Consider the following 24,459-nt stretch of genomic DNA (forward strand, 5'->3'; position numbering starts at 1 on the left):
CACACACCCCCTCCCCACCCCCACACACACACTCCCCTCCCCTCTCTGTCACCCCCACACACACACTCCCCTCCCCACCCCCGGGGTCAGCCCCACAGCCCTGTGAGCTGAGCTGAGCTGTGCTGAGCTCCGGGTGGGGGGCGGGTGGAGGGCTGTGGAAGGCTCTGACCCTCTGTGTGGGGCTCAGCCCTGGAACGAGCGTTTCGCTGAAAGGGGCGGCGGCGGAGGATGCGTTCAGTGGGGAGGGACCCGGGGGCGGGGGCCGGGGCCGGGGCCGCGGGGGGGGCGCCAGCAGCCCCCACTGCTCGTGCGGGGAGGCAGGAGGAGGCTGCGGAGGGAGTGCCCGGGCTCCTCGGGGGCTTCCTCTAGAGAGCAGCTTATGGCCAACCGCTCGCCACTGGCCACACAAACCGCACCATGGCCACTCACTCCAGGTACCCGCGGGGCGGCGGCGCTTTCATTTGCAACTTTTTATTAGCTATAATATTAGATATATATATATATGTGTGTGTTGTGTGTGTGTGTGTGTTGTGTGTGTGTGTTGTGTGTGTGTTGTGTTGTGCGCGTCTCATGTGCAAAGACCCGCAGTGACATACGGTGCAAAAAAAAGGTTTTGGCGATTCACTTTTTTTTGTGTGTTTTTCCAGATGTGTGTGTGTGTGTTGTGTGTGTGTGTGCGTGTGCGTGTGTGAGGGTTTTTTTTTCCCCCCTTTGGTGGGGGTTTTATTCGAAGGAAGAGGGAAGGGAAAAGGAAAAAGAAAGGGAAGGAAAAGGAAAAAGAAAGGGAAGGAAAAAGGGGGAAAAAAAAATAAAAGGTCGACAATAAAAGTGGTCCCGCTCCAGCCAGCTATGGCTCTCGGTTGTGTGTGTGTGTATATATATATATATTTTATATATATATATATATATATATTCTAGGTGAACCCTGTTAAATATATTTCAGGGTTTAACCCAGGCCGGTGCTGGCCAGACCCTCCCTCCCTCCCTCCCTCCCTCCCTGTGTGCGCTCCGCAGCTGAAAGTTCTGACACTGTCACTGGTTTGCAAACCGAGCGAAGTTGCCAAAGGGAGAGACACTCTATGGACCCGTGAATCCGCTGATTTGGTAGTAGGGAGAATATTAATAACAATAATAATAATCCTCGCATTTGATATAGCGCTCTTCACGTCGGGAGGACGTCCCAAAGCGCTTCACAGAACGCGCTGTAAAGTGAAGCGACTGCATACTTGTGGGCGAACGCGGCAGCCGATTGCGCACAGCAGTGTCCCACAAACAGTCGTATGGATTGAAAATGACCCGAATTTATTATTGTTGTTGTGTTGGAGGGATTATTATTATGCAGGTGTACTGCACATGTATATGGTTACACGAGCAAATAACCCTGCAGCGTGCAGTAACACTTTGTTGTAAGTGCATCTTGATCATTTTTGTTCGCTGCAGTTACATTTTCATGGCTCAGGTCTTATTGGTAAAATTAGGCCTGCACTTCAACTCTTTTATTTCCCAAAGATCACATCGACTCATGTTACTTTCTCGTTCGTGTCTTCTCTGGAGAAGAAACTTGCCCAGTGTCTTCTCTGGAGAAGACACTGGGCAAGTTAGGTGATGAGATGTCTAACTGAGCTTCTTTAAGATGTCTAACTGAGCTTCTTTAAGATGTCTAACTGAGCTTCTTTAAGTGTTTTTTTAAAAAAAAGAGATTGTGTGTTTCTTCTTGGCATTAACTTGATTTGGAGAATTCTCTTAATACAATATTCCTACAGGATTGGCTCAAAATTCATTCAACGAGAGTTAGTTCATTTCTACAATGCAGGAAAATATGATACATCAGGTAGAAAATATACAATCTGTTTTTCACTTAGCGGATCTAGTAAAATAAAACGATTACTATTGGAATGCTTGATTAAATATGAAGTAAGAACAGGGTTTACTCCCAGTGGGGTGTATGACTTGATAATACACTACTGTATTTTGACCTGTTGCATAACATCCTTTGGATTTACTGCATTGATCCTTTGCCCTGTGAATTTGTTTTGATATTGTTTGTTTGTTTTCTAATTTACTGTCTATAACAAACAGCCACTATTTATTTGTCAACTTAACCCAACATTACTAATTCTCTTTCCTCCACTTTTGACACCCATTGATGTACAACTTTCCGTATGTTGAGTCTAAAACTTTTTTAAAAAGAAATATTGTAACTTTTATATTCCACTTTTGTTTTCAACCTCTTCATTACGTTTTGAGTATTGTCACTGGTGTAGAGTTGAACATTTTCCCACTTTGGCAATTCAAAGCTCCCTTTCTGCAGAATACCCGCACACATACACCACATCATTGAGGAATTTTCTATTTCTGGCTAAAGCTATCAGTATGGTTTCTGATACTGCCCGTTTGTGAGAAATGATGGGACATTGTGTTGTGAGCTACTTTCCGATTATCTAAAATTGAGCCTCCTATTGACTAGCTGAGAAAGAAGACTCATGTTAGCTCAAGTTCAAGAACTGAAAGATAGTCTGGTAACCCACTGTGCTGCCCACTTCCCCCTCAAACCTGGGTTTGATTCATTGTTTGTTGATTCTGAGTAATTTTTATAGTTTGTTTTGAAAAGAAACAGTCAGTTTTGAACTTGTCACTCAGTGTGAAAGATGCCCTGGATACATAGACAATAACAACAATTTACAATGCAATGTCTTGTGAATATAAATACTGTACCAGCAGTTAAAGGATTAAAGCAACTGCCAGCAATTGACTTGTTGTTTATCCACTGTTGAACACCCACCCACATTATTCAGTTATTTCCAATAGGATTGTACTGGGCTGATGAGAGGTTTGCATTGCATTGAAATTATCGATTGTTCTATATTTCCTTCCCCTTGTAAGAGCATGAATGTGTCTCACAGTTAGGCACTCAAATTTTTGGGTTGGGAGCCAACAAACTTGCCCATGGAGGTAAGCTAAACTGGGAATGTTGATTATGGCTAACATTTGAAACCTACCGAATGCTGCAGATATTCGTTGTTTAACTTGCATCCATTTTAGGTGAGACTTAAAAAGTGGATCACCACATTGGGGGGGGAGAGAAGCAAACGTGCGATCTCTTTGTGCCCAACAACAGTTGGTCGTTTTGTACCTCAGCTGTGTGCATACCTCCACTGGTGCAGCCAGCTCTGACCCAATGGTGCTGCGTGCTATTGATATAGTGAAAATCAGGCCCAAGACTCTCTACGTGGAGTGAGGAAATGGAAGGCAAGCTCGTGCCCAAGGACCTCTCATCAGTCTCCTAACAATCAGTCAGATAATGAGATTGGAAGTGGCCTAAGTCCACGCTAAAAATTATATTGCATTGTGGTACCTAAAAGACAAATTCGATGTTGCTGCTTCCAGACATAACCTGGTGCTTGACACTGCTCTGACCTAAACTGCATTATACCTCAATCTCTTACTTATCCATATAACATACAGCAGTACAGAGAATTGTCAACTGGGAGAAAACAATTGCTAGGTTTACTGTTGATTTTTAAATCAAAGTTCATTACCTCACGATGGAAAGAATCTGAGAGTGCAATTTTGCAGGATGTGTTCATGCAAGTCGCAGGAAACTTAATAAAATCAATAATAAAATCTGAGGGCCATTCCCCCCTCTCCCCCCCCCCCCCGCCCACACACACACACACTCTCTCTCGTCAGTGTTTGCTTACCAAATGTTATTTTCAGATTATCTAAACTCATCAATCAGTTAAACTAAAGATGCCCCAATGTTGTTCTTTTTCTCTGCAAGTGGGGAGTCCTGTAGCTCAGTGGTTAGAGCACTCGCTTTGCAAGTGAGAGACCTGAGTTCATTTCCAGGCAAAGGGCGAAACCTTGGGCAAGTTTCCTTACTCCACACGCCTAATAATAATCCCTCCAAAACCAAAAACAATAATAAATTGGTCATTTTTCAATCTACGACTGTTTGTGGGACATTGCTGTGCGCAATTGGCTGCCGCGTTCGCCCACAAATATACAGTCAATTCACTTTACAGTGTGTTCTGTGAAGCGCTTTGGGACGTCTTCCCGACGTGAAAAGAGCTATATCAAATGCAAGGATTATTATTATTATTATTCTCTTACTCCTCCTGTAATGAAGACGGTGAATAATAATAATCCTTGCATTTGATATAGCGCTTTTCACGTCGGGAGGACGTCCCAAAGCGCTTCACAGAAACACACTGTAAAGTGAATTGACTGTATATTTGTGGACAAATTATACCTAAGTACAGTTCCCAGGGTGACCGCATCCTTGGTAACTTGTGCAAGTAGCCTTTCTTCCATGTTTCAGCCTGACCATGAGTGGGTAATGAATTATTTGACCATATAAGGCAACACAGACACATCTGATTCTATGGTTACCCAATACGTTCCTACATCTTCCCATGTCCAGCAGAAATCATTTGATAAATTTCAGTAGCAGGAATCGTCTTATTCAAGGAGCAGTGTAGCTAGATGTATATTGCAGTTGGACCCAGTTGCTAATCAAGCTAAGGTTGGTAAAGGCACAGTCCAAGACTAAAACTGGGACCTTTAACATAAAAGCTATTATTTCTGAGGTTGGTTTAACACCAGTGCTAACCTCGCTCTTAATTACTGCATTGCTCCACAATACAACAACAGTTGGCACTTATATAGTGCCTTTCATATAAGGAAAGTGTTCAAGTCACTTTACAAAGGCAGAGTGGGAGCTGAGTAGGCGCAGGAAGAGATTTGCAAAGGGGCAAAATGGCTGAAAACTCGCCTGCCGATGGTAGAACAGAATGGGAGGAGATATGAAGCAACACTGAGTTGGAGAAGGGGGAGTCGTCAGGTGAGGAGAGTTGCAAGATTCCAGAGATGCACTGGGTCAAGGCCCGTAGAGACATTTGAAGATAGGGAAGAGGAACTGCAAAGTTGAGCTTCTGGGAAAAGAGAGCCAGTGAAGCCGAGTGCAGGAGAGGATTCAGGCTGCAGTTTTTGATTGTGTGGAGCTTGTGGAGGGTAGAGCAGGAGAGGCTACCAAGCTGGGCCTTTAGTGTGGGCACGGATGAAGATTTCAGTTGCTCACAGAACTAATCCTTGCTGCTGAATCCATATAATGTTATTTGCTGAGGAAGGACTAGTTACATTGTTTTTTTCAAAGATAATTTAGGACACATAGGTATATATTTTGCCATTGTGCCGTGCCGTACATTTTTGTTATTGCTTGGGCTTGGTTTTGTGAATCCAGAAATTGCACCATCTCACAGTTATGCTGCAACCGGCTTCACCCATGCAGCAAAAGCATTCAGCTTCCGTATGCAATTTCACTAAGAATCATAGAATCATACAGCACATAAGGAGGCTTTTCAGCCCATCGTGTCTGTGCCGACTCTTTGAAAAGAGCTTCCAAATCAATCCCACTCCCCCGTTCTCTCCCCATAGCCCTGCAAGCTTGTCCTCCCACTTGTGCTAGTGCTGCACAGTTTACATTGACCTTTTAAGGCAGCTCAGTGTAAGCGGTCCCACCTCAGTAAATCAGTCCCATTCTGTGAATTTAGCAGAAAGGATCACAAGCACACCATTTTGTATTGATAATCAAGATAAGTAATTAGTACTGGAGTGAATTACTTTTTGGACCAAATTGCTGCAGATGTTGACTCATCGATGTACCAAATGCTTGTATAATGTGAGAACGAGAAATTGGAGTTTTGGGATCAAATTCAGCCCTTTGTTTTCCACTGTAAACTGAGTATGATTTGTCAGGCTTACTTCAGTCTCAGTTCACCTGCAGTATTTTGTTTATGATTTAACTTCTCCAGATTCAAGATGATCTAGTTTCCGGTGGGTCGATTATTCAATGATTTTTTTTAGGGTTTGTGCTGACAGTCTGTGAATACTAAATGCTGAATCATGTAAACTCTGGTATGATGTTAATGGTGTGTACTTGACTCTAGTCTATAAACTGTATTGTATTCGATAACACAACCACAGTGGTATTTGATTATTTAAATGCTTGTCATCAATTGCCAGCACATTTATATACGGCTAACATATTGATTTCCGAGAGTCTGGAAACACCAGTTCTACACAGTGCACTCAGCTTCTGGTTACTCAACTCCCCCTCCTCTGTCCCCTCAAAATCACTGTCATCATTCCTCTTCTTAAAAAGCCCACACTCGATCCCTCCAACCTCTGAAACTTCAGACCCATCCAAAGTTTTGGAAGCGTCGTTGGAAATCAATTTCGCTCGCATTTCTCCCTCCACTCTGTACTCGAACCTCTCCAGTCCGATTTTCACTCCAGGATAGCGTGAAGTGAGGCTGCAAAGGTTGAAACTATATATTTGGATTCCATAGACTGCTCAGTGATTCCTACATCATTGCCAGTTTATGATGAATCTAGTTAATGGTGGTGGGTTGCACAACAGTCTTTAACTATGGAGGAGCAAGTAGCAAATGTGGTTCTTGCATGGACACCAGGTATAGTGACCACTGTTATTTGGATCAGCTGGTATTACCTATGTTACTGGATTGCACTGCAAAAGGCTGTGCATGCAGGATCAATTCAAATTTTCAAGACTGAGATGGATAGATATTTGTGATGTCAGGGTATCAAGGGATACAGGGCAAAGAGGGGTAAATGGAGTTGAGGTACAGATCTAATAGAATGGTGGAACAGGCACGAAGGGCTGACTGGCCTACTCTTGTACCTGTGTCCCTATGCACCAAATTCTAGTTTCAATTCACAAAATGGTAATCGAAAACCTCCCTGAGTGCTTTTTCTGTTGCCTTCCACAATTGTAGCCCATTGATTCTCGTTATCTAGTCAAGCACAGTTGCGCCTTCTGAAGTACTAGAAGACTGGTGGTGTTTTTAGGGAGGAGGGAGATTGGTAATACAGTACTTTATTTGGACTAACATTAAATATTTTTATTATGTCTCCATTTTACATTGATGATGATAATTTTTACATTTGATATAACACTTTGCAATTCAGGAGGATGTCTCAAAGCACTTCATAGGATTCACTAGATCACTGTACGCCCTGCTTGTCAGACTTCCCAACTCCTCTCTCCACAGGCTGCAGATAATCCAGAACTCTGCAGCCCGTGTCCTCTCCCGTACCAAACTCTGCAACCCCATCTTCCCCACTCTTGCCCGACTCCATTGGCTGCCTGTCCTTCAGAGGATCCAGTTCAAGATCCTGGTAGTCACCTACAAAGCCCTCCATGGCCTCTCCCCAACCTACCTCTGCGACCTCCTAAGCCCCTACCAACCCGCCCGCTCGCTCCGCTCAGCCGGCTCCGGCCTGCTCCACATCCTCCGACCCGCCCGCCCCACCGTTGGCGGGAGAGCCTTCAGCCACTCTGCCCCCAACCTCTGGAATTCCATCCGCCAATCACTCTGTCTCGCCCCCTCAGCCTCCTTCAAGTCCTGCCTCAAAACCCTCCTCTTTGACCATGCCATCTTCGACCACCCCCTTCCCCTCCCCTTCCTTCTCGCTCCCTGACCCCAGCTTGGGTCTGAAATGCTGTACACTGTCCAGCTCCTTGGGATGTCCTTCTGACGTGAAAGGCGCTATACAAATGTAATCTTGTTGTTGTATTCACTGCGTATTTGATACGCGAACACTGCAACCAATTTGCAATGTCCCATAAACAGTCATGAAGTGAATAACCAATTTTTGTATGAGGGTTTGCTGGCCAGGAGACTGAGAAACACCCTTCTCTTTTCGAGGGTACCTCAGTTAAATGTTCATTGAAAGGACAGCACCTCTATCAATGCAGCACACCCCCAGCACTGAACTGAGTGTCAACCTAGACTGTGAATTCAAAATTCCAACCTGGGGCTTGAACACACACCTCTGACTCAGATGATAATTGCTATATTTAGGAACTTGCAGGCCTTGACCAGATGATCTTATCCAGCCATAAACGTTCCTGTGACAATTAACCTGAACTCCCTGTTACAGAATTGCCATGTTGACAGCCCTAACCCAGTGGTGTAGTGTAAATGAGATATAGGTGCTGCCTCCACAGGCATTTGGATCCAAGTGTTGCTTTTCTTATGTGGGTTCAACTTCAGAATTTGAGCTCTTTTGGCTGACACTCAGTGTAGTACTCAACAAGCAGTTCTACATTTCCAGAGATGCTATCTTTCAGGATGGAGTCCTGTAGCTCAGTGGTTAGAGCACTCGCCTCGCAAGCGAGAGGCCTGGGTTCCATTCCCAGCAAGGCAAAATGTGGGCATGTTTCCTTACTCCACACACCCGCCTCTGTTTACCTAGCAATAAGTAGTAACCTGGTTGTTATTCGATTGGTGGATTGCTTTCCTGTGGTAAAAATTCCTTTTTTTAAAAAAATAAAATTGCTCACTTCAATTCACGACTGTTTGTGGACAACCCTGTGTGCAATTGGCTGCTGCGTTTTGCCCACAAAATATACGGTCAGTTCACTTTACAGTATATTCCGTGAAGCGCTTTGAGACATCTCGAAGACATGATAAGGTGCTATACCAAATGCAAGTATTATTATATTCAGATGGGATGTTAAACCACGTTTTCATCTTCTTGGCTTCAGGTGAACATTGAAGATCCAATGACATTGTTTGTAAAGGGAAGCGAGTTTCTACAGGTCTGCGCCATACTAGTTGGCCATTCACTTCATAGTAGTTTGTGAGTCCTCACTGTGTGTAAAATGTCTGCTACATTTGCCTACCAAAAAAATCACTCCACTTGACAATAATTACTGCAAACTTCTTTGAAGTGTTTTGATGGGCTGTAAAACGCATTCCTTCTGCACTACTCATGTGCTTTGTATGCTGAAGACAGCTCTGAGAGATTGACACTGCTGAAATCCTTAACTCACTGAGCTGCGGATCAAAGCTGTCTGGTTGGTGGCCTAGTTCACACCACCATAAGGTTCCCAATGTCTCCATTTTTAAATATTTTTTCCCAGTGGATTGGAGAGAGAAAGATCCACCAAAATAGCTGCTCTTAAAATTGTTTCTTTGAATTCAGTAGTTAGAGTGCTCGCCTTGCATCAGGAGAACCTAGGTTAGATTCCCAGGTAGGGCAAAACGTTGGGCAAGTTTCCTTATTCCATATGCCTCTGTTCACCTAGCAGTAAGTAGGTTGTTATTGATTGGTGGATCCCTTTTCCAGAGGTAATAGTCCCTTTTTTTAAATTGTTTTTTAAAAATTGATCACTCAATCCATGACTGTTTGTGGGGCACTGCTGTGCGCAATTGGCTGCTGCATTTCGCCCACAAAATATACAGTCAATTTACTTTACAGTATATTCTGTGAAGCACTTTGAGACATCTCGAAGACGTGATAAAGCGCTATATCAAATGTAAGGACTGTTATTAAATGCAAGGATTATTATAGAACTAGCCAAATGTCAATGTTCCCAGGTCTGTTTAATTGCTATAGATTTATAGGATAAATTGCCCCCTTCCTGATCCTGGATCATTGGATGACCTATAATTAATGGGTGTTGCCACATCATCTTTGTGTAAAGTAGAAACCCTTGACTCCAGGCCCTGAGGGAGACTTTCTTTATTCACCCTTTCAGAATTTTTGGATTTCTCAACATAGAGGTTTTCAGTGTGTACGTGCTTGGTCTGTATTTCTGCTAAACAGTTGAGGCAGATTGCTGGCATCAGATCTAAGGATTTTCCAGTTAACACCATATTAATGTTCAAAGCGGTGTGTTATGATAGCAGCGGAGACCGTTTTTATTCTAGTTCCATGGCTTGTTCCAGTTGTCTAATAGGATGTGTTCAAATAAATAATTCCATGCTGTACTGAGTAAACCAATCTCAGACAGGAAACACAAGAAGCACCACATTTTTATCACACCTATGTGCTTTGCAGTAATTACTGTCAAGTGTAGTGACTGTTTTTGTAGGTGGACAGGGCAGTCATTTTTGCTCTAAAAGAAAATCTCACAAATAGCCATGACCTGAATGACCAATTAATCTGTGGGATTTGGTGGCCAGGAGTTGGGGCACTTCAATTGACCTCCAGTGCTCTTGGGTTACGGAGGGGGAAGGGAATCATTCAAGGCTCCTGCTCATGTTTGTTATCCAGAGAGCCCTGTTGTTTACTGCATGTGGACATCAGATGAGGACAAGAATACATTTGTTTGTAATCCCCTTGTTTTCCTCCACCCCCCCCTCCAGCCCACAGATAGAAGAAACGCTTTCAAGGTGGGGGAGAAGAGAAACAATTGGCGTAAAATAAAAAGACTGAATAAATTAGCTGATCCATGATGTAACAAGGGATTATCTGATGCTCTGTAGTAATTCTGGCTCTCTTGTGCCTGGCTTATACTAAAACCTTATCCTGAAATCTGTATACAAATCTCTGCGAGCGTGATTTGAGTGTAGTTGATCCATTTAATACTCCTGGCTCTAATGCTCATATCTTTGTTGTGCTGTGTCTGATAATCAAATGGCTTCTTTTTAAATCTAACCACCTTGTGCCAGCCAGCCTGAAAATACCAAGCAGTTACACTATTTTTTGGAGCTAAAGTATGAAGGTAGAAGTGGGACATTTGTCCTGCTGACCATGTTCCACCAATAACTCTATGGCAGTTCTCTTATATTTACTTTGGCTGTTGCACAAAGAAGAAAATTGATTTTTTTAAAAAATCATTTTTGCCTGAGATGTAGCACATGGACATACTAGAGAAAAAAAACAAGCACAGAACTGGCTGTGGGAAGCAATGGGCCACGGAGCTGAATGACGTTGGAGTTCATTGATGCTCATGTGGGATTTCGGAGTGAAATCTACGCACATGCTGACAAGCCAGTGTGCACACGCAGCTCCCAGGTTTCTCAAGTCACCGGATCATTTGACATTAAAATTCACAACCAAGTTCGAGTGTGCGTGCATCGGAAGAATTCCAAAAGAACAGATTTGTGGGCAAATTTCCCAATCTGTGGGCTAATTGGGATGCTAAACACAATGTAATTCATGACGCATTTATTTTTACGAATGTTGCAGAGCTGCTTCAATTTGTGATGACTGGTACTTTGTTATTTGTACTGCTCACTCTTGTAACTTCGTACAAGTGTACCTATGCCTGAGGCAGTTGACCATTACACAGTGCACATTGTTCTCTTTACTGGATTACATGATTTACATGGTCACATGCCACACACTTTTAAACTCTTCAAAAATGTTGATAATAACAACTTGAATTGATATAGCGCCCTTCATGCGGGCCAGTGTCTCAGAGCCCTTAACAGTGGCAGAGTCTGAAGTCTAGCCAGGGGGAGCGAGGAGTTGACTATGATTACCACACAGATGGAAAACAAGAAATCTATCTGACTTTAACCAATTATATAAAATAATTCAATTCTATTCACATAATCCATTACCATTATCGATTCAAAATATTTAGCAGGTACGTTGTCCGTCTTTAAATAGATTCCCAGGTGGCCAAATGGATAAAAGTACGCCATGGCAACACTTGGCTCCTATCCAGGTCTGTGAGTTAGCTGATCTTGGGTGCGGTGCTATAATTTGCATCTGAACTCCTGGGTTAGGGAGGGGTAATTCAGCTTGGATTCTTGTTGACTGTTCTTTTTATCATTAGAATCATAGAATTATACAGCACAGAAGGAGGCCATTCGGCCCATCGTGTCTGTGCCAACTCTTTGAAAAGAGCTATCCAAATCAATCCCACTCCCCCGCTCTCTCCCCATAACCCTGCAAACTTGTCCTCCCCAAATAATTATCTACTTCTCTCTTAAAAGTTGTTATCGAATCGGCTTCCACCAGCCTTTCAGGCAATGGATTCCAGATCTGAACAACTCGCTGTGTGAAAAAATTTCTCCTCACCTCCCCTCTGTTTCTTTTAACAACTATTTTAAATCGATGTCCTCAGGTTACCGACCCACCCGCCAGCGGAAATAGTTTCTCCTTGCTCACCCTGTTGAATTCTCTCATAATTTTGAAAACTTCTACCAAGTCTCCTCTTAACCTTCTCTGCTCCAAGGAGAATAATCCTAGCTTCTCTAGCTTCTTCTGATAACTGAAGCCCCTCATTCCTGGTACCATCCTGGTAAATCTCCTTTGCACCCTCTCCAATGCCTTGACATCCTTCCTAAAGTGTGGTGCCCAGAACTGAACACAGCTGAGGCCTAACCAGTGTTTTATAAAGGTTCATCATCCTAACTTTTGTATTTTATGCCCCTATTTATAAAGCCTAGTATACTGTATGTTTTTTTTAACAGCTTTATCTGCCTGTCCTGCCACCTTCAAAGATTTACTTATATCATCCCCCAGGTCTCTCTGTTCCTTTACCCCATTTAAGATTCTACCATCAGCTTATATTGCCTCTCCTCATTCTTCCTTCCAAAGTGCATCACTTCGCATTTCTCCACATTAAACTTCATCTGCCATGTGTCTGCCCATTTTACCGGTCTGTATATGTCCATTTGCAGTCTGCTATTATCCTCCTCACCATTTACTACTTTTCCCAGCTTAGTATCATCTGCAGACTTGGAAATTGTACTCCCTATATCCAAGTCATGGTAATTTATATAGATCAAAAACTGCAGTAGTCCCAATAATGCCCCTGCACACTTCCCTCCAGTCAGAAAAGCAACTGTCTCCCAGCCGGTTCTGTATCCATGCTGCCACTGTCCCTTTAATACCGTGGGCTTCTATTTTGCTTACAAGTCTCTTATGTAGCACTTTATCAAACGCCTTTTGAAAATCCATATACACTACATCGACTGCACTACCTTCATCCACCCTCTTTGTTACTTCATCAAAAAACTCTTATCAAGTTTGTTAGACACGATTTGCCTTTAACAAATCCATGTTGACTGTTAACATGTTAACCCATATTTTTCTAAGTGAAAAATTATTTTGACCCGGATTAGAGTCTCTAGAAGTTTCCCCACTACTGATGTTAGGCTGACTGGCCTGTAGTTCCCAAGTTTATCCTTTGGTCCCTTTTTGTACAGGGGAGTAATATTTGCAACCCTCCAGTCCTCTGGCACCACCCTGGTGTCCAAGGAGAATTGAAAGATTGTGGCCAGAGCCTCCATTATTTCCACCCTTACTTCCCTCAGTAACCTAGGTTGCATCCCGTCCGGACCAGGTGACTTGTCTAACTTGAGCACCATCAACCTTTTTAGTACTTGCTTTCAGTTTATTCTTATGTTATCCAACTTCTCTACTCTCGCCACCAATATGATCATACCTACGGGCATCTTGAAGCGTTTCATGCAAAATTATACTTAATGCTTTTCTCTAGATTTTTATAAAAGTATTTTTAAGTGTTTTACACAACAAAAACTCTGAAAAATATCTTTTGACTGTTTCATTGGGAAAATATCTTTGATCTTTGGTAAAACATCCGCAAATTCCTAGTGATTTCCCCCTCTCCTCCCACCCCCGCCCACCACAACATTTTTGAAGACGGCTTTGAGACATTGTGAAAGTTGCTGTTAAGTGCATGTTTCTGCTGTGCAGAGCACCCTGATTATAGTGTGGTTCTCTGAGTCCAGTATTTCAAAGACAAGGGGAAGCATGAAAAAATGGACATCTTCCAAGTCTTTGGGTTGCCATTGAATTCACATCCTGTATGCCGCTGAAGCCACTTCCAGTACAAATTAACATCAGTAGACATGCTTGCATGCATATGCAGAAAATGACGGTAGAGGCAACCTTACAAACCGTCCTGTAGCTCAGTGGTTAGAGCACTCGCTTTGCAAGCGAGAGACCTGAGTTTAATTCCCGGCAGGGCGAAACCTTGGGCAAGTTTCCTTACTCCACACGCCTAATAATAATCCCTCCAAAACCAAAAACAATAATAAAATTGGTCATTTTCAATCTACGACTGTTTGTGGGACATTGCTGTGCGCGATTGGCTGCCGCGTTCGCCCACAAATATACGGTCAATTCACTTTACAGTGTGTTCTGTGAAGCGCTTTGGGACGTCCTCCCGACATGAAAAGCACTATATCAAATGCAAGGATTATTATTAAACCAAAGATCAGGCAATTTTAGCACGGGAAGCTGGTTAGTCTGTGTTGTAAACCAGGTGCACCATGCTCCAGGTTAGCATTGGTCCAAGGGACACCAGAATTCTAACTGAGGCAGCAAGATAGTGGTGGAGGGAGGGGGTGACTACAACAGTGTACTTTCCACTGTACTTTCTTGAAAAGTCTCCTTCAAGTAGGCAAATCCCCACGTCTTTTCCAAAGTCCTGTTTATTCAGATGTTGGAAAGTTCATGAGACCCATGATGTGACGACATGGATGTGATGAAACCCCCTGTCCTCCAGGAGATTTCCCCCCACCACCAAACCTCACCACCACCGCCACTTAGAGTTGATCAACCCTCTGGTTTGCCGTGATATAATGAGAATTCTCAAAGTCTGTGGTGGTACAAGATCTTCTCAGTACACAGAGCAGATCTGTATTAAATGATTTTTTTTCTAAATTATGAAAATCAAAAGAATTGAAACAATGTTAATTCATAATTAACAGCTTCCAGGATTTGGAGTCTTTGCTATGTGCCTGATCACAGCCTGCTGCAAAGGGTGCAGAAATTCAAACCAAGATGGAATGCTCTTGTTAAAATTGTGAAGTTTTTTTTTGGTGACTTGTTAGTTCAAAACATTTTACTTTTAGGATTTACTTTGGGTTCCGTCTTGCTGAGCCCACATTAAAACACATACATTTTTATGAAACCAACGTTTGGTTCTGGTGCCTTTTTAAGAATGTGCTTTTATATAGGGCTAAATGTTAACTCCATCCACAAAGATAATTTGGCTAAGTATACAATTCAGATTCAGTTTAATGTTTTCTGGAGATAGCATTTTAAGCACCTATTGGTTATAACCGGCTTAGCAGCACCATAGACAAACTACACCAAAGATAGCAGCTATATCTGGTATGTAAATCAATAGGATCAGTAGCCAGTCTGTGAGACACAGAATGAGATATTGGCAGTCGGAGGTAGTAAAATTATAGCTAGTGGGTGGGGTGAGGGGAGGCTGCTGGCCAAATGAGGCAATCGTCGTGTCTTCAAACGTTTACCTAAAACAAAGGACTGGTTGATGAAAGGAACTCTTTTTTTAAAAAAAAGCTGCTTTGTAGAAGCAGAACTTTACATTTAAGAAGATTAATTGTGCAATTGCACATTTGTATTTGCCTATGGCAGAGCGGGAGAATTAGTGCAAACTTAATTTGAAGGGCTATAAAATGATGATTGATAAGCTGGTTCCAATTACCACAATGCTTGAATCTTTTTAAATGCAACTACTGTATAACCAAATGAAGCCTTGGCAGTGAGGACTATTGACTCCTTTGAGGTGTTGTTTTGGCTTTGTGATGAACTCCAAAGCTTATCAGTAGAGGAATGTTGGCCCAGATGAGCCGTGGTATTTTCTGTGCGACGAGGGTGAAAAACGTTGTTGTCCGCAAAGGGAAGAGCCCAGGATGTAGAATGGAGGAATATTCTTGAATTGTTACTTTATTAATCTTTAGGAATCTGCACAATCTATCGTGGATCCTGCTCTCAGAGAGAGTGGGTGAGGAAATATCATGATCTGATCATTTTTCTGATCGGAAAAGAATAAGCTCGATAGCCTATTCCTTTCCTCTTAAGTTTATTTCTGCAACTATCGCCTCTCCCTCACGCAGTCCAAAACTGCCTTTTGCTCCAAAACCATTTTGAAGCCATAAACGACCCCAAGGCATTTTCTCCAGCATCCATCACCTCCTCTGCAGCCCCTCCACCCCTCCATCCCAACTGCCTCACACCTCTCCCTCCACTCGGTTTGTTGTCAAGGTTACAAATGACATCCTCTGTCTCTGTGACTAAGGCTCCCTTTGCCTCCTCGTTCTCATCCTCAACCTCTCTGCTGCATTCGTCAGTCGACCATGCTATCTATCCTCCTCCACTGCCTATCCTCCCTCATCCACCTCAGTGGAACCACACTAGCCTAGCTCAAGTCCTAACCTAACAAATTGCCTTTACTTTGTTTCTTCAAATGGTTTCTCCTCCCACCCGCCAACTGTGGCATACCCCAGGGCTCCCTCCTTGGTCCCCTCCTCGTCCTCATCTACATGCTTCCTCTTGGCGATGTCATCCACAGACACGGGGTAAATTTCCATATAATAATAATAATAGAATTTTGAAGTCCTGTAGCTTATTGATTAGAGCACTCGCTTTGATTTCCGGCAGTGTGAAACGTTGGGCAAGTTTCTTAGACACTGATGTGCGTAATTGGCTGCCAACGTTTTGCCCACAATACATGTAGTCAATTCACTTTACAGTATTTTGTGAAGCGCTTTTAGACATCAAGAAGACGCGATGAGGTGCTGTAACAAAGGCAAGGGTTGCTATTATTTTATTATACAATAATAATAAACTTCTACATGTTTGCGGATGACACACAAATCTAATTCTCCTCCTCCAGCTGCAACTCCAGGTCCACCGATGTTATGTCGGCTTGCCTCGCAGATATTAAGGCCTGGATGATTGCAAACTTCTTGCGACTTAATTTTGACAAGACGGAAGCCTTACACCTTTCTCCCATTAATGTCTTCTGTCCTGTGGCTCTGACCTCCTCAACCTCCCCGGCCTATCTCTCAGACTCACTGAACTGGTGCGCAGCCTAGGTGTCAGGTTGGACCCAAAGCTGTCCTTCCTTTCCCACATCTGGTCCCTGACCAGGACCACCTTCCTTCACCTCTGTCACATTGCCCACCTCTGACCGTACCGTATTCCAGATGCAGCCAAAACATTCATCCATGCGTTTGCCACTTCTCGACTTGACTTTTCAAATGCCCTCTTTGTCGATCTCCCCAACTCCACCATGCACAAGATCCAACTAATCCCAAACTCTGCGGCCCACGTACTCCCATCATACCAGTTCTAACCAGGCTCCACTGGCTCCCTATTGCCAAACGGATCAGTTTCAAGATCCTCACAATCGTCTTCAAAACCATTCGAGCCCTGGCACCTCCCTATAAATGCAAGTTGCTGTTGTTCATGGTTGGCCAATAAAATAAATTTTCTTGATTGAATATTTCTTGATTTATAGCGCAATCAAGAAATATTCAAATCGAGAAAAAAAAACTGAAAGCACACTAGTGATCGAGCGAAGACTTACCCAGACCCGTGCGAATGTTCGGTGGCAGTGGGGTGGGGGGGCACTTCTTGACGGCACCACAAGCCACAGGCCACCACTGCTTTAATGCCTTTTCTCAGACAATGCTTTCTATTGTACTTGGGCTGGGTTTAATACTTTGAAATAGTCTACTGTATTCTCATCAGGGTGCAGTAGATGGGCTCTGTCTGAAGGAGTGGTAATGTGGTCTGGGGCAATTTGTGTAACAATGAGGCCTGATAGTATCTTAGTTTTGTGGGTCATTGAAAGCAGCTGGTGCTTGTGTCATCCCTGTGCTTCTACATGAAAGCATTTAATGTGAACTGATGAAATCTCCTGAGAGCAAACCACAAAAAGTATTTGAACCGGCACATAGTCCTGAATGAATGATTTTTTAAAATTCTTTCACTTTCATAAGGGAATGAGTGCTTTCTTCTACTAAGCCCATTCAGTCATTAAAAACTTCCATCATTGCTTCAAAAAATGCTGTTGACCTAGTTCTCTCAATTTATTACCTGTACCTGTCCATCATTTTTAAGGGCTACAGGGTGAGGTTGGGAATGCATTTAGGGCACTTTGACAATGTTATTGAACATATTCAATTCACTGGCGGTCGAATGTCATGATACACAAGCCACAAGTTCGCAACAGGAGGCACAGTGAAGCATCTCAAATAAGTCCGGGGTAAGTCTCCCTCCAGCACACCAGGGAACTGAACATCACACAAGGTCACCAAATTGATAATCTATATTATAATATAGTTACAATGAGTGATCTGGCACAGAAACAGGTCACTCTGCCCAACTCGTCCCTGCCGGTATTTATACTCCACACAAGCCCCTACTTCTAATATTCCTCTCTCATAAACCCCTCTATTCCTGCTCAGGGTGGTCCAACCTTTTGGCTGCTGAGGGCCTGATGCCCTATTTCAGAAACGTCCATAGGCTGCATAAGCAATATATTTCAGTTTCCTTTCCAGAAACATAACATAACAACATTTACGGGTTGTGGAGAGAGTGGGTGGGCCAGGTGAAATGGAGGGAGGGGGCGGGCAGATGAAATTGGGAGTGAGATAGGTCAGAGGTGGACAATAATCCGGAGATGAAGAAAAGCAGTCTTTGCCAGGTACCAGATGTAAGCCTTAAATAAGAGCTGAGGGTGGAACAAAATGCCGAAATTAGGCATTAAGATGGGGCAAGGACTTGGGAGGGATTGGAAGGTCAGCACAAGGATTTGCAGATCCTAATAATAATAATACTGTACTCCTCTGTTCTCATGTTGGAACAATGTATTGGGCAGTACTCTGCTCCCTTGGGTTATTGAGAGGATAGGAGTTGGGGATCCTGCTTCTGATTTTCTATTGAGGATTTTCTATCGCCTTCTGGAAGGTACTTGTGACAGGGAAGGCAGGACTTCTTGCCTTGGTTACCTCCCCTCTCTTTCCAACTCAGCATCACCCCACACTGCTGTTAAGTGCTCAGACGCGAACTGCATGAAGGCGCTATATAAATGCAAGTTTTTGGTGATGGTGATTGGTGTTGACGTTGAATAGGAACTGTATCCCAGCAAATGTCAGCGCCTCTCCCCTCTTGAATTGTGCGTGTTTATCAAATATATTTTAAACTCTTGTATAAAAAGTGCCCCTCTGCAATGCATCAGTTACAAAATTGCACCAATATGGACACAGAATAAAGCAATTTTTCAGTTGAGTCAGTCTCTCTGCCCTTTAAAAGATGTACACCACTTGGCAGATTTTTATTCACACCTTATTTGGAGTTGAAGCATTAGGTGTCAGGCACCTAGATCTGATTGAGTATTATTGCAGGTCCAGTAATCCTAGAAATATGTTTCCAGTAACGCAAGCAATTTTATACATTGAAGAAGTGCAGTACTGATATGTAACAGCTGTATTAGTCATCCATTTGTTGCATTTTCTCAGTGTTTGTATTACATTGATTGATGTCAGATGCAACATGTTTTGCAGCATTGTATGAATCAGACTGACTGCATTACTTGTCACTGAATCCACGATTACTATTGGGTGTATGTTTACTGCACATCAATCAAAAATAGTAGATTTTTTCACAGTCCTGCAGGACCTTTTACAAGCTGTGGAGAAGTCAGTTCTGCCTATGAAATCCTGCACCGTTCAGCTTTAAGGCTGTATGCAGGGGTTTTCTACTGAAGCGTTTCTATTAATAACTTCTTGGGATTTGCATGTATTTCAATATGAGCTTGTTTACCCTGAGTTAGCAGGATCTAAATTAGTACTGATACAGAGGTAACCCTGTCATGAAGCAGCCTAATTCAGACTACTGGAATTTCTTGACCATATAACAGAACTGTATAAAGCAATCTCGGCATTCAGTCTTGAATTGAAAAGTATTAATACTGGTATAAAACCTATTTTACTCTAGAATAAGTTTACTTTTTTGCTGCTCTCAGCAAAATAAGCCAGGTGATCTGTGTACTGCCAGAACCCTTTACCATTGCCCCATTCACCTACAAGTAAACTTTACAACAATTACTCCAAAGTGCTTTGAGATATGTCATCAACATAAGGTGGTTTATCAGTAATAGATTATTATTGTCCTGTAGTGAGTTACATTTTTCATTGGCAGCCACTGCCATCACTGACTGTTAAATACTTGCTGCAACCATTAAGTACTTGGATATGCTAATGCACACGTAACAAGGCTGCATTACACACTACATGTGATAACATCTTGTATGTTTCACAACTCCATCATTCCATTGCAATGTGTGCTTGTTCTATAGCAGAGGATCTGTGCTCCAGTCGAATAGTAAATGGATCAGCAGGACAGAGAATGGTGCACAACTCGCAGTTGGCTTCACAGGCCACTTTCAAACTAACTGTACCTTTAGTGTCACAAGATCAGCTAATTCAGCATAGATCAGGAAGTAAACTTATGACCTGCTGGTTTGTAAAGCTTAGTGCTGAAGTAAACAGCCGTGAAGCAAGTGAACAATTTTATCAGTAATAATTATTGGCCAGGTCTCTTTTTTTAAAAAAAATACATTTGGGAGACTTTATGGTGCTTCAACATTATGAAATAAACATTTCTTTTTTCATCAGCGAGCTATGTAATACTACAGTACTCAGTCCCAGTTATTGCTGTTTACCAGACATCAATTGGGTTAAATTTGGCTGAAATATGTTCCTTACATGTTGTATAATCTTTCCGGATCATTGTGAATGGAACTAGTGTAGCACACTGCCTTCATTCTGGTTTGTAGGCATCTAAATTCACTTTTAATGCTTGGAAGTTTGTGTTCTGGGTTTACACGGACCAGAGTGCTTCATGAGCGCTCTTTACATGAGATAACATTTCAGAGAGCTTCACAATACTGGGGTTGGACACCAAGTAAGGGGAGAGGGAGGCGAGTCTAAGAAATAGTTTTTAACACTAGAAGGGAGAGGGCGAGCAGACTGGTGGGATATGAACAGATCAGAGATGGAGAGGTGTAGGGCATGGAGGGATTAGTAAGGACCATGAAGTCTATCTGATCAGAGACGGGGGAGCCAATCGAGCTAGCGAGGATAGCAGTAATTTTGTGTGGGAGAGGATAGTTCTATTCAATTTTAATTCAGTCTTTCTGTTCTTCCTTCATGCAATTTACATGCTTTTGAAATTCAATTTTTGGTGTTGCCGAGCAACTTCCTGATTTATCTCATCATTTCTGACTTTTTCAACAAGTCTTGTTTGTCTTCAATGTGGAACCATGGGTTTTGTTTCTTTTCTAGTTTTTTATATATAAACCCGTATTGTCTTTCCTAAACATTGTCAGTATCCGCTGTTGTTACCAAACTACTTCTTGATGTTACTCAAAAAAATTGAACACTAGCTTTAGAATTGGCTTCAATTGGTTTATGTGGTGAAGGTGTGAACGAGAAATCAAAAACAAGCACAACATCATTGAGACAGAAACCACAAATGTGGGGAAATGTGCAGTAAACAGGAAACTTCTATTGTAATATGAGAGCACTGGGTCTGCCATTATTAGTGATAAGACTGAAATGTACTGATTCCACTGGCAATTTTGCCAACTAATAACAAATTGTAGCCCCATTTAAAACACATTTAATATATTATCTTGACGCCTTCTAGTATAAACAGATCCAAACTGAGCAAGTTTCCTTATATGAGCTCCACAGCATATGTTCTGAAATGTAACCTTGATGATGATGATGGTGAAGATCACTTAAAGGCGATTCGAAAATATTTTGGAGAAGAGAGTCATCATGGTTAATTTCCAAGAGAAATGAAAGAAGGCCTAGATATGAACCAAAGCTTCAACTGGTTGACATACAGGTTTCGAAAGCCGAAACAGAAGAACCCATAATATCAGCAAAAGACCAATCTATTACTACCCATTATTATGGAAATAAGATCTTAAAGATAAATATTGATCCGAAATGCCGAATATGCCATCCAGCACCAGAAACAGTAGATCACACATTGTTACCATGTCCAGCCCTCGTACAATCAGAGTATCGGAATCAACATAACAATGTAGCTAACTATATTCACTGGACATTTTGTAAACACTTTGATATTGATGTAAAGACCAACTGGTATGAACATCAATTAGCAAAAGTGCCATCGAAAAATAACATCACAATAATCTGGGACTCACAAGTACATACAGATAGAACAGTAATCTGTAACAGATCAGATATTATTATAAAGAAGCTAATACATTGTACATGTATTATTGATAATATTAATAATAATACTTGCATTTGGTAGAGCGCCTTATCATGATGTGTCTATCCCAAGTGATTACAAAATAAGAAATGAGGAACTAGAGAAGATCAGGAAATATATCGATCTACAAATTGTATGTGTCAGTGCAAAACAAACATAGTTCTTATAATCATTGGTGCAACTGGGACTGTTAATAAGACTATTCAGAAATGGGTTGACAAAATACTTGGTGAACAAACTACCAGCTTCCGCAAAGTACTGGAGATGCTGGAAATCTGAAAACAAAAACAGAAGTTACTGGGAACACTCAGGAGGTCAGGCAGCATCTTGGAGAAAGGAAAGTGAGTCAATGTTTCAGGTCTGCCGAAGAGTCATGGACCCAAAACTTTGACTCACTTTCCTTTATCCATAGATGCTGCCTGACCTGCTGAGTGTTTCCAGTGTCTTCCGTTTTTGTTTTCAAACTATCAACTTTGTGCCTTTTATGTCAGGAGGATCCCTCAAAGCACTTCACAGGATATACTACAAAATATAGTGTCCGCATATTTTTAAAGTCATACTCAGCAGCCAACCTGCGCATAGCAGTGTCCCAGAAACAGCCATGAAGTGAGTGGCCAATCTTAATTTGGGGGATTGTTGGCCAGGATACCAGGAGAAACTCCTGGGAAAGTAAGGCTTGGGCTTTTACCCCAAAAAAATTCCAAATCGGGAATGCCTTGATAAGGAGTTGTGTCACTCTCAGATGACACACTCTCAGATATTTGTTTTTCAATTGTTGTGCAAATTACCGAATTTTTTAAATCATATTTCGCCTTTGTGCTTATTTTGCCTCCAAATGTTTGCTCCTACAGCCACAGAAATCCCTGAGTCAAACCTTGCCCTCACAGTGGCTGGTCACGTGGGTAGCTGACAGGACAAATGTATTCAGATGGAAAATCTCTTCTGCAAATGTGCTGACTGGTCAGTAACAGCCTAGCAAGTTCCTGGCTGTGTACAGCCACTGACTTCAGTAGAAAGATTGTAACAATACGTTTTGATCTTGAGCTGAGATTTATCATTCTTGTTTCACCCTGCGCTTCCAAAAACAGATTAAAAAATGCAGGAATATGTTTGAATTGCTACGTTTGCTCTACAAATTGCATTATAGCTGCTCACTGTCACCCAGGGCAGCTGATATCAGTCTTGTGTTTGTGTTACTTTGAGGAATACACTGGAACTTAAAATTCAAGACCTGTACATTTTGTTTGCAAAATAGTCACTACACTTTACAATAAATTCTGTTACTCACTTTGAGATGTCCACCTGACTTAAAAGGTACTATATGAATTGCAAGGACTATTATGATGGGTGTAGGGGGGCAAAAGCTAGATGTGAAAAGCTTTGTTTTAAAGAAAAAGGGAAAGGAATTGTTAGCCGGTTCTCTTAGTTGAGAATTATACGTTCTTAAAATGCTGAAATAGTTACTAAGGCTCAGAGCTGTCTTAAAATATATTCTGTAAAGTGCACGATAATCTGCTAATTTGGCAAAAGAAAGAATAACTATCTTCAGACTTTAATCGCAGAGCAGATTAGTTTCAAAGCTTTTGAATCTGAAATCTGCGCCCTTATACCATTACTTTTACAATTTAATTCACTCACTCCTCAAGGAGAGATACAGATTCACAAGCAGGGTGTCTCTCTCTCTCTCATACCTAGTCTTCCCCCACCTATTGTTGGCAAATTTACTTGACGTATTACTTTCTGATATAGGATTTATTAACATTTGAACAGACAAATCAGTTACTCTGTATCCCTTATACAGATATACTAGGCAACAGACAGAATCAAAATCATATTATCCACTACTTCTCTTTCACGTTTAATGGTCACTTTCTAACTGGAGGTAAATTCCCTCACCCCTGTACACTATACATACATACAGTAGAATTGATATCGATTCCACTGGGAAGTGTGCTGACCCTCTACACAACTCCCAACTATTTCAAAGTTAGATCTTTCATGTGTTTCTAACTCCACCTTCCCTGGTCACAGAGATAGCAAAGCATCCTTCGCAGGATGCTTTGCACAGAGAGAGAAAGAGAGATGGACAACTTCTGGGCAGCCTTCCACAGCTTGCTTGTTTCTCAGCCTTGAGATAGGCAGGTGTCTAGGCAGGACCCGATTGCTCACTATCTCAGAGGAGTGAACATCTTCCCAGGAAAGTATGAAATGTAATCAGAAGCTAACCTCAACCTGTTCAGCAAAGCTACTTTTAACCCCCACTTCTTCTGGTTGCGGCTATCAATATACCAATGTATGTCGAGGTGATAGTCAGTATATTTCAACACCCTTCCACGTAGTCATTCATAATACCACAAAGTGAATCATTCAGTTTTATCTGGCGGATTGGCCAGGATTCTTTCCTCCTTTTGAATAGTATGAGGCGCCTGTCACATTCAACTAGTGATCTGCACAAGTGGCCATTAGACTCTTGACGATAAGTGTTGACAGGTTATTCAACTGTAAGCCTCACAGCCAAGCCAACCGAGCCAGACCTGCACACCCAACATTCACACACACACACACACACCACACATGCCAGTGCACCTCCAG

The 24,459-nt window shown here is 42.2% G+C and overlaps 1 protein-coding gene across 4 annotated transcripts in view; it reads left to right on the forward strand.

Annotated features, from left to right (window-relative positions):
• The first annotated feature begins 288 nt into the window (after nt 1–288).
• LOC103180863 (AF4/FMR2 family member 4) overlaps nt 289–24,459 on the forward strand; it is a 98,853-nt gene continuing 74,682 nt past the window's right edge. For all 4 annotated transcript variants that reach the window (XM_042340204.1, XM_042340221.1, XM_007896933.2 and 1 more), the window contains exon 1: nt 289–434. Coding sequence is in view for 1 of the 4 variants with exons in the window: in XM_007896936.2 (XP_007895127.1) it covers nt 418–434 (17 nt within the window). In the remaining 3 variants the exon portion in view is untranslated. The remainder of the gene's footprint in view (nt 435–24,459) is intronic.

Source organism: Callorhinchus milii, unplaced genomic scaffold (assembly GCF_018977255.1).
Source record: "Callorhinchus milii isolate IMCB2004 unplaced genomic scaffold, IMCB_Cmil_1.0 Scaffold1, whole genome shotgun sequence".
NCBI lineage: Eukaryota > Metazoa > Chordata > Chondrichthyes > Chimaeriformes > Callorhinchidae > Callorhinchus > Callorhinchus milii.